A 17,523-nucleotide genomic window follows, 5' to 3' on the forward strand; every position below is an offset into this window, starting at 1 on the left:
CTTCTTGGTGAGCAATTTCACTTTATGTAAATGGCAAATGTGAAGTTAGGTAGTAATGGCTGACATTGTCATTGTTAGCAAAAAAAAAAAAAAAGAGAATGTCTTTACAAAGAACAATCGATATCTCAACAGTTAATAATTTTGAATTATAATAAAGAGGATTGAAACCATTACAACTATCAGTATCTCGTAAGTACATCAATTTTAAATGCTTTACATTTCATTTTAACATATCAATAACGGGCACATGGCAAGTACCAATCATACATGTTAGGAAAGCGAAATTAATGATATACTAATGTATAGAAACAATTATAAAAAGATTCATAATTTTAAATTATTATTTTTATACTGTGGGTCTGAATTCCATGGGTGATTGTGAATTCTTTAGGTGGTAGAGAAATGTTATTTCCCAATATGAGACCACTAACCTGCTTATTGGTGAACTTGAAAAAAATTCTGTCTGGGTTTCTATAACAGGGTATTTGGGATATCTACCTTAACCCTCCAACAGAACTACTAATTTACTGTAGTTTACAGTCTTTCATGGGTGTGATAGATGATTAAAAAAAAAATCCCAACTTATTTAGTCTGTGCATTTTTTCTGCTCTTAATTCTTTTTTCTCTTTTCTGTAAAGTGTTTTATAGGCAAAACATCTGCTTGATAGCTACATTGTAGTTACCTTGTAGTTAAATGTGAAGTATTATGTTTTTATATTTCTTCCACACACAAAAGGTAGAAGAGACTATAGCAAACAGGTGTGTGAGGACAGGGTAAGGAATGGAGTAATCTGTTGATATTCTTCTTGAACTGTTGAGGATTATGGTCCATTGGAAATGCTTTATGAGAGAGACTGTTCCACAGAATTCAGGTGAAAGGAATGAAAGATGACTGGGAATAGCAGTTCAACTGTAAAAGGATGTTGAGCAGCTGTAGCATTAATTTCCATGGATCTTGCAGAAATGAGATGCATAATGGATGCTGATTTTGCTGAACAGTATCCATGGAAATATCTGTAGAAACTACACAATGCAGTAACTGATCTTCTGTTGGAAAGTGACTGAAGACTGTAAGAGAAGTGTCATTTATCAACCAGGCTGCAATTTTCTGAACAGCATCATCAAGAATCTTTAGAGAAGTCTTAGGCACACTACCATATACACAAGAGCAGTATTACAATGTTGGGCAGATTTGGGATTTATACAGAGTAAGTAACTGTTTGACAGAGAAGTGCCATCTTGAACAGAAAAGGATGCCAAATTTCTTGGAATCTGATAATGCTATAGAAGTAATATAATTGTGCCAGGAAAGATTTGGCATAAGAGTGAGTCTCAGAAGAGAGAGTGATACTTGGTCTTGACTGTTGAGCTGAGCATTATCAAAAGTAAGTGGAGAATATCTGAGGTCTTTTTTTTTTTTTTTATAGAAACACTGTGTTTTGGAAGCATTGAAGTTGACTAGATTGCTTGCACCCTCAATCAAGGATTCTGTGGAGATCAGTGTTCAGGACACTTATTATAGATGATCTTGAAACTTGAGGTGTTTGAGCACTGCAAAGATTGTCATATGAGTTGGTGGAGTGTGCTATCATCGCCAAAACTATGAATAGGGTTTGCAGTCGAGTGCACGTCATTTATCATCATCAAATCCTTCAAATCAGTCTGTTACCTGTCAAGACTCCAGCATTATCAGATCTTATATTTCTATCTTCTAAGGCACTTTTTACCATATCAATCCACTGATATCTTTGTTTTCCTCTTTTCATCTTTTTTCTGCGAACCTAGCAGAGAACAATTCTTTTGCTAATCTTTCCTCTTGCATTCTGTTTAAGTACCACCTGATATTAGGTCTGCTAACACATTCTTGAATACTTATAATGTAAAGTTATTTCCTAATATCCTCGTTTTTAATATGATATTGCCATTGATGCCATCTGTTCATGCCCCTAATCTTTCTCAGGACTCTCATATCTGTGGTCTCTAGTCTTTGGTCAAGTGTTTTACTTCTGACCCAACTCTCAGATCCATAATTGGTTTGAACACTGTCTTGTATAATTTAGTATAATTTTTGACTAATTTCTCTCTTATTCCATATAAATTTATTCACTTGACTTCTTACCATACCAGCTTTGATGATTCTGTTGTCTTTTTCCATATTTAATTTACCATCTTCACTAAAAATCATGCCTAAGTAGCTGAAATGTTTCACTTGTTCTGTAGGTTCTCCTTTCACAATGCAGTTAATATTTTCAATGCTTCTACCTGTTTTCATTGTCTTTATCTTGTTATTGCTGACCTTCATACCATATATATTACAACAGTTATTCAATTTAGTCAGGGAATCTTGCAGACTTGTAGCAGATTTATTTAGAAGTATAACATCATCCGCATAAAGCAAAGAGCTGACATTAACATCTCCAATTTTGTTATCAGGTTTAATACCACTTTCTTTCATAATGTGATCCATATAGATAATGAATAACAGAGGGGATAACGTACATCCTTGTCTCATACCAGATTTAACATTAAACCATCTTCCTGTACTTCAATTCTAACTGCTGACTTACAACTCAAATAAAGACTAAGTATTGCTTGATATAATGCTCCATTGACACCACACAACTGTAGCGTTTTGAATAGCTTCTCTCTTGGCACCTTGTCATATGCCTTTTCCAGATCTACAAAACTTAAATACAGATCTTTGTTATATTCTCATGATTTCTCAACTGTTTGTTGCAAAGTTAAAATCTGATCCTGACAGCCTCTATTTGGCCTGAATCCAGCTTGTTCTTCACCAAGCTTTTTTTCCGCAATTCTTCTCAACTGCTTCTCATGTATATTTGCGTAAATCTTACCAGGAACACTTAGTAGAGAAATACCTCATTAATTCTCACATTCAGTTTTATTTCCCTTTTTATATATGGGCACTATGAGAGCTCTACTCCAATCATCCAGAATTCGTCCCTCTGTCCAGGCATTCTGAACTATGCAGTGCAGCCACTGTAAGACTTTTATACCTCCATACTTGAACATTTCTGGTCGAATATCATCTAATCCTGTTGCCTTTCCACATTTCAGGCCTTTCGTGGCTTTTTCTACTTCAAGTTGGATATGCATTCCTGACTGATGCCTGTTGAGTGTTTGTTGGGGTGAGGGTCTAAGCTGTATAACTGAGAGGAGACTTCCACATAGCCTTTAAAGGAATGCAGAGAACCGACCAGGGCTTCTGACCTAATGTCCATTCCTCACGCTCTCATGGTGCACCCTGTTAGGTATCTACCTGGATAGATACTGAATGAATGAGGATCGGCTGGCAGTTTGGGATTTAGCATACCAAATTGTATTCTTATTGGCTTAAACCAAAATATAAAATGATGGTACAACATGGCTGGTCATTTATATAAATCAATAAAAGGGTGGGTGAAATGACCGAGCCCTGAGGGACATTGGCTTTGACAGTAAAGTCCGAGGAGAGAAATCATCCACCATTACACATAGGATTTGATTTTAAGAGAAATCTGGTGATTCATTTACACAAGGATCAAAACAGTCCAAATGATGGTAACTTGTTGAGAAATCCTTGACCAGACCCTTTCAAAAGCTTTGATAGGGTCTAGTGAAGGACTTCTCAACAATTTACTATGGAAAGGTTTAGAGAAACCTGCTGTTGTCCACATGGAATGGTCCAAATGTGAGTGATGTTTGCCACGAGATCTCCTGTGGATCCAAGGTGGTGAAATACATTCTTGTTGTCACTAATTAAATAGCAGCTTTCAAGGTGTTGAAAAAAAAAAGTTGACTGTTAATTACTTTTAACAAAATCAAAGTAAGAGCACTAGGCAGTAGCTTGATGGTAAACACTTAAATTATTTTTTGAGAACTGGTTGTATGAGTTTTCTTCAGTGCCGAAGGGTGGATGCCAGTTTGAACACAGTTTAGTGAATAGATGATAGAGAACAGGTATTAGTTCTGGAGTACATCTCTTAAGCACAATAGGTGGAATTCCATCAGGACCAGCTGCATTTATGGTATCCGAGCTATTCAAGATTCTTCTGATATCTTTCTGGTGGAAGGTAATTTGCCTTGATCATCTATGTAGGAGTTGGAAGAGAAGAATGAAGCCAAGACATCAGCCTTGTCTTTAGGCGATGTTACAGTGGTACTGTTAGAGTGAGATAGAGGAGATTGCACAGATGGACAAAAGTTGCACCCAATTACTTTGGTGAGGGACCAGAAAGCATGACAGTCATTGACACAAGCATCAAGTTTTCTGTACTTATCCTTGTCAAATTTAGACTTTGCCCTTTTAATAGTGGTTTTATAAATGTTGCAGGTAAGTGTGTAGGCTGTGAATAAAGCTGATATTTTGGTTTCAACCTCTTATTAAAGGCTGTTTGCATTTCTTGGTACACTTTTTGGAGAACTATATATAGTTTAGATATGGGTTGGGGAATTTGAACAAAGTGAGGAATGAAAGTTTCCATTTTCCAGTATGGATTATTTCTGTAACAAGATCAGAACAGGTATCTATATTTGAAGAATAAAAACAGTAGTCTGGCCATGCAAAGGAGTTGCTTTAATACAAACCACCATACATCCCCTTCTTGGAGATGTGTTTTGGCATTAAGGGTAAATATTAAGATTAGTGATCGGAGCTTGTTCCACCTCTACCACGAGTTGCCTTGGTCTTGCACTACCTGTAGGATCAGCTAGTCTTGCATCACTTGCAGGCGCAAACTTGACATTTTTGTCTGTTTGCTTACTTGGGAAAAATGGAGTAAAACCAGGTTTAAAATTGCTTGGTATCTTTAACATAATTATACCCAAGGTAAAAATACTTTCTACATCTATATCTCCTCGTGAGATTTTTATTTAATAAGGTTAAAACACCTTATGGTAACTTGTTTTGGTAAAATACTTACAAGCTCTGTATTACTAAATCTTGCTAGCCTAGCTCCCACTGATGAGACCTCAAAAAAGGTCGAAACCGGTCTGGGTCTACATCTACAGGGTGTTCGGGATAAATTTGACATATTTATAATTAATTATATTTTTCCGTAAGTTACATGTATTAACACACACTTCTCTTCATTTAAAAGTTTGGACCCTTCTTCATTCATATACAAGATGTCAGAAAGGATGGATAGCTGGAACCCACCTGAATCATGGAAGAGAATAACTTGTATCATGATGATTCGTGCCCGCCATCAAAATAAGGATATTACGACTGCTGCCCAATGCTCCCTGAATACAGTAAAAACAATCAGGCATGAACTAGAGACTTGCAATGGTGACTACGAGGATGTAGCAAGAAGAAAGATCCCTAGCAGACGATCTGATTGCGTTCGTACAGCAGAATTCCTCGCAAATCTGCAGGAACAGGTGTTGAAGAACCCTGGCATTGGAATTCGGGCTTTGTTCGTGGAGTTGCTAACTGTAGTCAAGCCCTGGATAACAAGGGTAGCCAATGGTAGGCCGTATGTATGGCAGCAGGATTCGGCCCCTTGCCACACCTCTGGGAAAAGTCAAAAATGGTTGTCTGAAAATTTCTACGACTTCACCAGTCCAAATGTTTGGCCTCCAAACTCCCCAGACCTTAACCCCATGGATTATTTTGTATGGGGCGCAGTTGAAAAAGACACCAATCGCACTTCCAGTAATACAAAAGCCCAGTTAATGGATAAAATTAAAACAGTTTTTGCGGCCCTTCCCAGGGAGACTGTAGCATCAGCTTGTTCGAGGTTCCGAAGCAGAATTGAAGCTGTGATCGATGCTAATGGTGGTTATTTTGAGTAAATCTTGTTGATAGTATTGTAATTAACTCTGCCTGTAATGTTTTTTTGTCAATTCATTAAATTTAATAGATACAAAGAAGATTTTCTTTTTCCTTACGAAACTGTCAAATTTATCCCGAACACCCTGTATATCTCCTCCTGAGATTTTTATTTAATAAGGTTAAAATACCTTATGGCAACTTGTTTTGGTAAAATACTTATAAGCTCTGTATTACTAAATCTTGGTATTTCTAGCCTAGCTCCCACTGATGAGACCTCAAAAAAGGTCGAAACCGGTCTGGGTAGTGGCCCCTTGCCTTTAATACAAAACATCATACATCCCCTTCTTGGAGATGTGTTTTGGCATTAAGGGTAAATATTAAGATTAGTGATTGGAGCTTGTTCTACCTCTACCACGAGTTGCCTTGATCTTGCACTACCTGTAGGATCAGCTAGTCTTGCATCACTTGCAGGCGCAAACTTGACATTTTTGTCTGTTTGCTTACTTGGGAAAAATGGAGTAAAACCAGGTTTAAAATTGCTTGGTATCTTTAACATAATTCTATATACAAATTATGACTTATTGATTAATTTTTCTGTAGATATGGTTAATAACTTTGTGTAGTAAAAATGTCATTTGTTTGTTACTATTATAAGTGAGCTAAGTACTGAGAAATTAGATAGGCTGCAGTTTAGCAGTTGTTACTTTACTGGCTATGTTTTTAATAATTTTATTAATCTTTTGTTTCTGCTGTTAGTGTTTCTCATATTGTAGATGCAGTTTACTGACACAAGCATCAAGTTTTCTGTACTTATCCTTGTTGAATTTAGACTTTGCCCTTTTAATAGTGGTTTTATAAATGTTACAGGTAAGTGTGTAGGCTGTGAATAAAGCTGATATTTTGGTTTCAACCTCTTATTAAAGACTGTTTGCATTTCTTGGTACACTTTTTGGAGAACCATAGTTTAGATATGGGTTGAGGAATTTGAACAAAGTGAGGAATGAAAGTTTCCATTTTCCAGTATGGATTAGTTCTGTAACAAGATCAGAACTGGTATCTATATTTGAAGAATAAAAACAGTAGTCTGGCCATGCAAAGGAGGAGCCAAAGTCATAGAAGTCCTCCCACTTGGTAGTGTTGTAATACCAGAGCATGCAAGATTCCGAATAGCTGTTCCAGACTGTTAGAAGTAACAAGTATATTGCTACTGTTTGTTTGCAGTTTTAAATATTAAATTTTGTATAAATAAAGCTTATAAGAAAAAAAAAAGAAATATATTCAGATATCCATATTCATTTAGTTAATTGAATAGTCTAAATATTTTTAATAATTATAGTGATACCACTCATCTAGAAATTGAGCCATTTACTTTGCTGGGAGTGTGTGCTGGTCTTATTCCATATCCACATCATAATCAGTCACCAAGGAATACTTATCAGTGTGCTATGGGAAAACAAGCAATGGGTTAGTGGATTTAAAGCAGCTTTTATATATGGGGCTTATCAATAAATTATGTAATGTTTTGAAGAGTGAAGGAATATCAGTGTTTTGTATTACTTCTCTCCAGTTGTGTTTTCACTTGGTGAACATGGTAAAAGGGATCTCTAAATCCAAAATTTAGCATTATATAATTTATGGGCATGCCCTGAATTTTTATTTATTTATATATTGTAATGTTTTGGTGACTTTTTCTTTAATTGAAATTGTATGAATTATATAATCATTCATTTTAAGTTTTAATTAAAATACTAAATTTTGACATGTTTCTGGCATAGTTGAAACCAAAAATTATATATTGGAGGGATCAGTTTGTAAATATGGAGCACATTATATATAAGATAACAGATAAAGGTTGCTGATTTGAAGCGTGCAGATTATGCTGCCACAGGAGTTTTGACTTTTTTTCCTGCCATATTCTGAATATGGAATAGTAATACCTTAATCATCGGGTATAAATGGTGGAATAAGAGGCATGCAAATAATTATATTTAACAGAGTGCTGTATTATTATTACTATTAAGAGAGATCTCTCTAAGGGGTTATGGACTCATCAACAGAGGCCACATACTACTCGCACTACCTGTCATACTGGTTCTTGAATTCATTTACACTACTTGCACACAAAACATCCCATGGCAATCCATTCCAATCATGTATCACTTCTTCTGCAGCTTGTCCCACTTAAGTAGGGTCACTGTTTTTGGTGAGTCTCCTCCTTCTGTCTTGGGCTGTAACCACATCCAAGTTCTTCATCCTCAGGTCCTCCACCACCAGCTCCCTCCAGCTCTTCTTTGGCTGCCCATGCTTCCTCCTCCCATACCTCCATCTGCATGGCCTTTCTTCCCACATGTTCATCCTCCCTCCTCACCACATGACCAACCCATCTTAACCTTGCCTCCTGTATCTTCGCTGCTTTCACTGTTCCCCTCACATAGTCATTTCTCAGATGATCCTTTCTGGTCACACCACACATCCACCTAAGCATTCTCATCTCTGCTACCTCCATCCTGCTGATGTTATTTTTCCTCAGGTCCACAGTTTCCATAGCATATGTCATAGCTGGTCTCACTACTGTCTTATAGATTTTGCCTTTTAGATTTATCTCAGCAGCATATCGCTCCAGCCATCTCTCTCCAGTTCCTCCATCCCACTTCCTTCTCAGCCTCTTCATCCTCTTCCACTGTTGAATCTAAAGTCCCTAACCTTCCTGATGACAATTCCTTCCAGCTCCAGATCTGTCTCCTGGCTGCCATCCACTTTGCAACATGTATATTCTGTTTTACTTCTGCTCAGTCTCATACCTCTCTCTCTTCCAGTACTTTCCAGCTTAGCTGCCACTTCTTCTCTTGATTCTGCACAGCACGATGTCATCTGCATACAAAATTGTCCAAGGTGTGTCTTCTCTCACCTCCTCCATCACCACCTCCATCACAGTGTTAAACAGGAACGGATTTAATGCTGACCCTTGATGCAAGCCAACTGTCATTTGAAAACTTTCTGTCTCTTCTAGGCAGGTCCAAACTCTTGTTTTCACGTTTCTGTACATCTCCTGCACCAAACTGACATATTTCTCCAGTACCTTCTTCACCCTCGGACACCTCCAGACTTCTTGCCTTGGCATTCTATCTTACGTTCTCTCCAGAGCAATAAACACTAGATGTAGCCCCCGTTGTTTCTCTTGAAACTTTTCCATCATCTGCCATAACCCAAAGATAGCATCTGTCATTGATCGACCAGGCATGAAGTCGAATTACTCCTTTGCAATCTCCACCTCCTTCCTCAATCTTCCATTAAGAACCCTTTCTAGGCTTTTCATGGTGTGGGACATCAAATTTATTCCTCTGTAATTCTTACAGTCTTGTGAATCCCCTTTACCCTTGTAGATGGGGAATAAGAGTACTTTCCCTCCACTCGGGTATATTTTCCTATTGGCAAACGTTTATGAACAGGTCCCACAGCAGGTCAATTCCCTCTTTTACCAGTGCCTTCCATGCCTCTTTATGGCCTCTTTCACTTCCACTCTACTAATGTTCTGCACCATCCCCTCATAAGGCTGCCCATCTTCTCTGTGAATCCTTTCATTTTCCTTATTCAAAAGTCCTTCAAAGTATATTCTCAATCTGCTTCTTATATCCACATCCCTCCTTAATACTCTTCCTCCAGAGTCTTTGATCTGCCTCACATGTAAGATGTCCTTTGATGCCTTATTTTTCTACCTTTTGCCAATCGATAAATTTTTCTCTGTCCTTCCTTTGCTTCTAATGATCATTAAGATCTTGATATGCTACGGCCTTCACCTGCACAACAACTCTCTTGACTTTTCGCTTTCTCTCTCTGTCTCCTCTCTGTCCTCTTCCACTCTTGACTTGACTCATCCCACTTCTGCTTTGTCTTTCTCTTAGCCATCACTGCTTCTTGTACATTATTATTCCACCACCAAACCTTCTTCTACTCTCTAATCTTTCCATATGTTTCACCAAGCACCTCAATTGCACAGCTCAGAATTGCTTTTGAATTATGTCTCCACCAATCTTGTACACTTTCTAGTCCATTCAAAATGCTCTCTAATACCCTCTCCCTAAAACAGTTCCTCACACTCTCTTCTTTTAAGCGAAACCACTTAATTGTCTTCATCCCATGGCTTCCAAAGGTTCTTATCTTCGACCTTATTTTAAAGTCTGTGCACAGTAGCTAGTGTTGTTGTGCCACTTGATCTGTTGGGATTACCTTACAATTTGCTACTTCCTTAAGATATTTTTTTCTAGTAAAAATGCAGTTAATCTCTGAAATGTTGTTACCACTTCTAAATGTTATCAAATGTTCTTCCCTCTTGCAGAAAAACGACTTCATAATCCCCCCTCTCTCTCTCTCTCTCTCCCCTTCCTGGTTCATCATTCCCACTCCATCGCCACCATGCACCCTTTCACAGTCCCTATTCTGTCTTCCTATGTGTCCATTCAAGTCTCCTCCAACAATTGCAATCTCATTTTCTCCAGTTCCCTCATTTCTTCATCTAGCACGTTCCTGAACTCATCTTCCTGCTCTGCTACAGCCAACTTGCAGAACATATACACATAAGATGGCCACTTGCTCTTCTCCAAGACCGAGTTTCATTCGCATAATCATGTCATTCCTCCTACCCACTTCCAGTACTTTTCCCTTCATTCTGCCACACACACACACACACACACCACAATTCTGACACCATTTCCTCCCTCTTTATTTGTTCCAGAGTAGAACAATTTATACCCATCTCCCAGTTCCTTCGGCTTTCCCCCCTTCCACCTTGTCTTCTGCACACATAAAATGTCCAACTTCTTCCTCATCATGTCTGCCACCTCTCTTCCCCTTCCAGTCTTGCTTCCAACATTCAATGTTCCCACTTGCAACATTCTCTTTACCTACTAGGCTCGTTTCTTTAACTGCATCTGCCTTTGATGCAGTAGCCCTCGTTTACTTCTCACAGCTGTAGGGCAGTATAGCTGTACATCACCTAAGGGGTATGCCCAAGCCCTTGTATCACTTTCTTTTTGACTCATTTGATCATAGCTAGAGCTGGCAGTGAAGTTTTATGACCGGACCTTCCTGACATCAACCCTCGCCATTTATCAGGGCTTGGAACCAGCACCTATTGGGGCTAGCTTGCTCCCCTCAATGACTGCATAAGACAAAATGACAGCAAAATAGAAAAGATTCACCCCTAGCCCTTGAGTACTCTAATAGCATTGGGGGGAGGGGAGAGACCAGTCTACAGATAATATAACAGATGTATATTACATGAAGTAAGGCATGGTCCTGCATCAGGTACCTCGGGTTTGCCATGCCCGTACTCACTTTAGTGATCATGTACCACTCTATGGGCAATCATTCACCACTCTATGAGAGAAAAATCTGGTTCTCACCCCTTTCTTGATGACATCCATTCTCAGTTTCCAACAAATTCCCTCTTTGTCCTTTCTCCAACATAAAATGAAAAATTCCAACTCGAATCTGTACGATACTTTCAGAAGTTTGCAAATCTCAATCGTATCACTGCTCTTTCTCCTGTTTGCTAGTGTCTGCAGTATACAAATTCTCAGTCTATCTTCATAATCAGTATTTTAACACACTGTTTTGCACTCACTCCATTTTATCAGCTTTACCATGGAAACCAGTAGAACAGACTTGTACACAGTAGTCCAAGTGAGGTCTTATCAAAGCCTTGTACAAAGCCTTGAGCAAAATAACATCCTTATCTTTACATGTCAAAGTTAATTTCAGCATTGCAATTATCCTCTGAGTTGTATTTGCAGTCTTTGCTACACGGCCCTTGAATTTCAACTTCCTATCTACTAAAACTCCTAAAAATTCATTGCCCATTGTGAGCCCACTGCCCTGCTTATTGGAGGCCTGAAGTAGCTTGAAAAAGTTCCATGTTTGGTCTCTAAAGCCATACAAAAATTAATAAAAATGGAAAAAAAGTCCTTAGACCAACCATGGTACAAATGTACTGTAGGTTTAATAATAACAGTCTTAGTAATAACTTTTCGTGGGTGGTAACCACATAAAAAAAAATAATAATAAAAAAAACAAACTCCGGGATCAGTTTATTATAGCATAATCTCACCAATAAAATATGACACTAAATGTCTAATCTAACGGAATTTGCGTGACTTTACCTTTAGTAACATTGAACTGACAGCCATTTTCTTATGACCACAGTTCCAGCATATTCAAATCATTCTGCACGTAATGCATATCATCAGCATTCCTGATTACCCTATCTTTACATCATCAGCAAATAGCTGTATTATGTTCCCTTCCCTTCAAATCCTTCCCAATGTCATTAATGTACAGATTAAATAACAATGGACCAAGAACTGGTTCTGATAAGACCTCCTTGTGGTACACTACTGGTTACCTTAAATCTTGCAGACTCATCTCCCATATACCACTGTTTCAGATCTGTCATCCTCTTGTCCATTCCAATAATTTACAATCCCATCCCATATTCTTCAATTTATGCAACAGTCTTCCATGCTATATTCTGGAAAAAGCCTTAGCAAAATCCATAAGTATCATGGTGTATCCATTCTCCATGCCTGACTCAATCGTAACATTGTTATAGAATGTGAGTAAGTTGCTCAAACATGACCTTCCCTTAGTAAACCCATGCTGTTCATTGCAAAATAGAGATTAACTTTTCCAAAATCTTCCCCACCACTCCAGAGATATTAATAGGTTGATAGTTGGATACCCCAGTCTTTGTACACCCTTGTGCAATGGGATTACCATACATTCTTTCCACTCCTGTGGAATCTTCCCTGTTTTCAGAATCAAATTATATAGCCTGGTCAAAGGAATGGCCAGTTCAGCTGAACACACTTTTAGCATCCATGCTGATATCCCATCATTCCCCATTGCTGAATTGTTATTTAGTTTGTACAACAGCTCTAATACATCTGTCTCATACACCTGACTCTCTTCATTTGTGAAAAGGGAGCAATGTTATATACACCAGGTTGATAGCTTTTAGCAAAGTGGGCACTCATTTGTTACACATCCATTTCACTTTTGCTCTGTTTATTCTTTAAACTCTAGGAATACATTCTGATATTGAATCATTTAAGTATTTTTTGAACACTGCACATGCACTGTCGATATCCATCCTACATTTAATACCATTGCATTGAGCCTAATATACTCCTCAATTGGTCATAATTTCCTGCTCTCTAGTTCAGCTTGTAACCTTTTCTGAATGGAATGTTTGTAAACTTACTCACTTCCCAAGTGAGTACCGAATGGTCACAAACTGAAGCAGAATAGTCATGTCTTTAACTGAAATTCCCCACCGACACTATAATCAAATCTCACACTCTTTGACCTTGAGTTCCTTCTTTCACATGCTGATTGAGGAATTTGTCTCTCAACAACTCAATAAATTCAGTTTCCTTCTTCTCATGAGATTTTGCTACTACCCAGTCAATGTTTGGATAATGAAAGTCCCCCATTATGATTATTCTTTCCACACCCATCGGCTTTATTTCGTGATACATTTGTTCATCACTAGCAACCAATCCACTAGGTCTGTAACAACATCCCACTATGTCTTTGATCTTGTTAACTCCCACCTCACATCAAATGGCTTGAAACTCACTTCCAGATGAAATACTGTTACTAGTATTACAGTCATAGATCTTAACATTATCGGTATTCAAGTCATCCAATATCATTAGTAGCATGCCCCCTCCTCTCCTGCCTTGTTCTTTCCTATCTATCCTTCCTACAAATACCGTACTTTACGCTCGATAACAGTTATCATGTCTGCTTCTCATAGCTAAGTCTCACTATTGCCTACAATATGAAGTACCAACATATTGAGCAAGGCAACTAACTCTATCCCTTTGTTTCTGATACTTGTAGAATTCGTGTATTTGCGTTATAAGCCACCTGCATGTTTTTTTTGTATACTCCTGTCTGTAGTTTGTGTGAGACAGTTGGACAACTTGCAGATCTCTGTTCTTATTTACAAAGTCTTGCCACAAATACTGTTACAACTTCTGCACACCTCCATGCTGCCAAAAGAATTGTGCGAGCCTGGTTCTGTTAGTGATGCTGTGCACAGTGAATATTTCTGTGTTTATCAGTAGAGAGAGGGAATTGTTTAGCTGTACAGTTTAATATGATGCGGAGAGGTTATGAGGCCATGTAGCTGTAATAGCACTCACAAGGTTGGAATGCAGCCTCCTGTTATTTTCAACTTGTTAAAAACACTCGGGATCAGTAGGATGTTTGTGTGTCTCACTATTAACCATTATAATGATACAGAAGATGTATCTGACCATCAAAGAACAGGTCAACCACACTGTGTTAAGATGAAACAGCTTGTGAAGGCACGCATCCACAATAATCCTGTGGGAACGCAGAAAGTGATATTGCAAGAGATGAACATTTCAGAGAGAACAGTGTGACGTACTAACTGAATGTTTCTGAATGAATCAGCATTCTACTGGACACTTCTTAACACACCAAACCTATGCAGTAGAGGGTGATAAAATCAAGGGCACTTCTTCTTCGATATGCAAACAACAGACACAGAGATATCCTCTTCACTGATGAGAAGATATTCACAATTGACGAGTTGGATGGTCATTAGTCCCCGTCAGTTATGGCGTAAGTGTAATATGAATGTATCGAGGCATATTCAAGTTCCATTTCTGCGAGAAAGGGATAAAAATCTCCACAAAAGTTGTTTCAAGACAACCTTCTCAAATCTGTGGTACATTCCCTTAACAACACTTTGTTTTATGATAGGCAGCAGACCTTCCAATAGGACTCACCCTCACCCCCTGTGCATGAAGCGAGGACCAGATAAAAGTGGTGGGAGGCAAATATGCTTAACCACATGTCACCATCTGATTGGCTGTCTGGATGTCCAAATCTGGGTCTGCACTTCAAATTCTGGTTAGAGCTTGAGAGAGTAGCCTGCAAGAAATGACTCCCCAGCATTGCCAGCCTGCAGGTGGATTTGGAGCAAGCATTTACAGTATTTCCGTTTAAAGCACACACAACATCCAAATTTTGTAGTTGGATGTTGTGTGTGTTGCCAGCAATATGTGACCTCACAAATTTAAGACATGGGTGAAGGAATACATTTTGAACATTGAATGCTGCTATATGTATGTTATACATGTGGTTTATATGTGCTAAAAGCTGTAAATGATTTACTAATAGATTAAAAGTTTATGCACTGTTCAAGTTGTAACAGTATTTATGACTAGACTAGGTAGAGTCATATTTATGCAGACATCTTTGTACATGCTTGATGGGTCTGAACTTGACGAACACAAAATTGAAATCGTTCTCTCTTCATAATCATTTCCATGATAATTCTCATTTCCCTTATCAACAGAGTTACATAGAATTGTTGCTCTTACCCATTAATTCTCCCCATTCCTCCCATCATAAGTTAGTTTCCTTGACTTACTGTAGTAGGTCTCATACCAGTTATTAGTTTTTCAAGACTCGTGATATGAAATGCATTAAATGTAGTCTGTCTCTCTCTTATACAAATCTAATCTTCTCTCAAACTCACTCCACACATCCAAAAACTCGCATCCATTCCTTCTACACAGCCTATGCATCAAATCATTTGCCATCATAGCCCTTCTTTTTAATTCATTTTTATCATATCTATAATTACCATTTTCACTCTCACTTTTTCCAACAATCCTTTCATATACTCTCTCTCATATTCAACTTATCTTTAGTTAAGTTATTAGTCCCTGCTACAATTACAATCTCTTTTACTTTTAGGCAGAAGATTATTAATAGGAGATTCCTAAAAGGAATCATAGCATAGTTAATCTTTAAACTGGAAGAGTTGAGACTCTCAACAAGTGATTAGTAAATAAAAGAAGATATTTGAGTAGCTGTTCTAATTCAACATTAAAAGAAATGTTAATGGAAAGTTTCATCTTCTGTCTGAAGGATGCCAGATCTATTTATTATTCTATTGGAAAAAGCAATGGAAATTAGTAACATTTGAAACTGTAAAGTGGCAATTTAAGATTTAGCCGACCAAATTGTATTCTTATTGGTTAAACCAAAATAAAAAAAAAATGATGGTACGACATGACAAAATTTCATGCCGGCTGGGGCGTTGCCAGGTTAAACAAGGCTCCCCCACTGTTTTCGCCAGGGCACCAGGGCAAACAGCGAAAAGTCAGCTATTGGAACAAATCTGAAAACAAACCCTAACTCAACATCACCAGAGTTAAAGATCGGTACTATCAACATAAGAAGCCTGAATGACAAAGAAATGGAGCTAGCTGAGGAATTAGATAAGTACCAGATTGACCTAATACGGGTGATTGAAACAAAAAAGACAAAAAGTGGTGAGATCTTTCTGAGCAATCAATACAAAATGTTATATTCAGGCAATGACAATCAAGGAAAAGAAGGAGTAGCCATAGTATTCAACACAAAATATGACGCTAATCTTCTTGAATGGCAGGCAGTCTCAAGTAGAGTAATGTGGGCAAATAAGAGAATGGGAACTGGACAATGAGACTTATTTGTGCCTATGTTCCCACAGAAGGTTCTACTAAGGTAGAGGTGGAGGAATCTTTTGAGGCTTTAGAAAAAGCAACTGACACAATGAAAAAGGAAAAGTTGGTCCTTGTTGGGGATCTGAATAGCAGAGTAGGAAATGATTGTGAGACATACAAAAATATTTTGGGAAAATTTGGAAAAAAGAGCAAAGCTAATAATAATGGCAAATATCTATTGGATTTCTGCTCAGGACATTTTTTGGACTGGTTATTACTAACACCATGTTCCAACATAAAAATGTGCACAAATTCACATGGAGAGAAGAGGCAAGGAATAAGAAAAGTCTCATTGACTATATTATTGTTGATAGTGATATTTTCTCCCTGCTGCAGGACACCAGAGTGTACAGAGGATTTGAAATTGGAAGTGATACTATTTAGTTTTGAGCAGGATAAAATTGAATTTCATATTGAAAAGAATAACATGTAAGAAAGTTTTAAAGCGAATAAAAGTTGAGCAGCTCTCAGATGTGAACTGTAGACTAAAATACACAAAGATTATTGAAGAAAAAATGAAAGAGTTTGAGAACAGGAATCAAACCTTGGAGATTCAGTGGCAAACTCTGAAGAAAACATTGATTGATTCTGCCAGAGAGGCATGTGGTGAGGTTGTCTGCAAGGATAAAAAAATTAGAACTCCCTGGTGGACACCGGAAGTTAAAGAGGCAGTGAAGGAAAAGAAGATAGCATATCAAAAGTTCCTGGCAAATAAGTCAGCTTGTGCTCTTAGAGAATACAGAGACAAATGCAAGAATGCTAAACACCATGTAAAACTAGCTAAACAAAAGTCATTGGAGGACTTTGGCAAGAATATACAAAATAAATATCAAGAAGGTGTGAAAATATTCTGGAGGTTGTTGAAGAAGCTTAGGGATGGAGGAAAGAGTGCTGTAAAAGGAGTTAGAGATGATAAAGGTGACATGAAAATGGGAGGAAAAGATATCCTTGAAGTATGGAGTAATTACTTTGAAAAACTGCTAAATGAAACAAGCAGTGATGACAGTACAGTGGTAAAAAACACTGACCAGGCATGCAGTCAGGAATACATATCCATACTCGAAGTAGAAAAAGCCATCAAACGCTTGAAATATGGAAAGGCAGCAGGAGTAGATGATATTCGACCAGAAATGCTGAAGTATGGTGGTATAAGAGTCT

At 37.9% G+C, this 17,523-nt stretch overlaps 1 protein-coding gene across 1 annotated transcript in view; it reads left to right on the forward strand.

Annotated features, from left to right (window-relative positions):
- The window catches only part of Polr3B (RNA polymerase III subunit RpIII128), a 494,506-nt gene that overhangs the window by 256,325 nt on the left and 220,658 nt on the right, over positions 1–17,523 (forward strand). The window contains exon 16 of the mRNA XM_090412337.1: positions 7,113–7,240. Within this exon, the coding sequence (XP_090268463.1) occupies positions 7,113–7,240 (128 nt within the window). The remainder of the gene's footprint in view (positions 1–7,112; positions 7,241–17,523) is intronic.

The sequence above is a fragment of the Typopeltis vanoorti genome, chromosome 22, assembly GCF_054136105.1.
Source record: "Typopeltis vanoorti isolate ZY-2024b chromosome 22, IOZ_Tvanoo_1.0, whole genome shotgun sequence".
Taxonomy (NCBI): domain Eukaryota; kingdom Metazoa; phylum Arthropoda; class Arachnida; order Uropygi; family Thelyphonidae; genus Typopeltis; species Typopeltis vanoorti.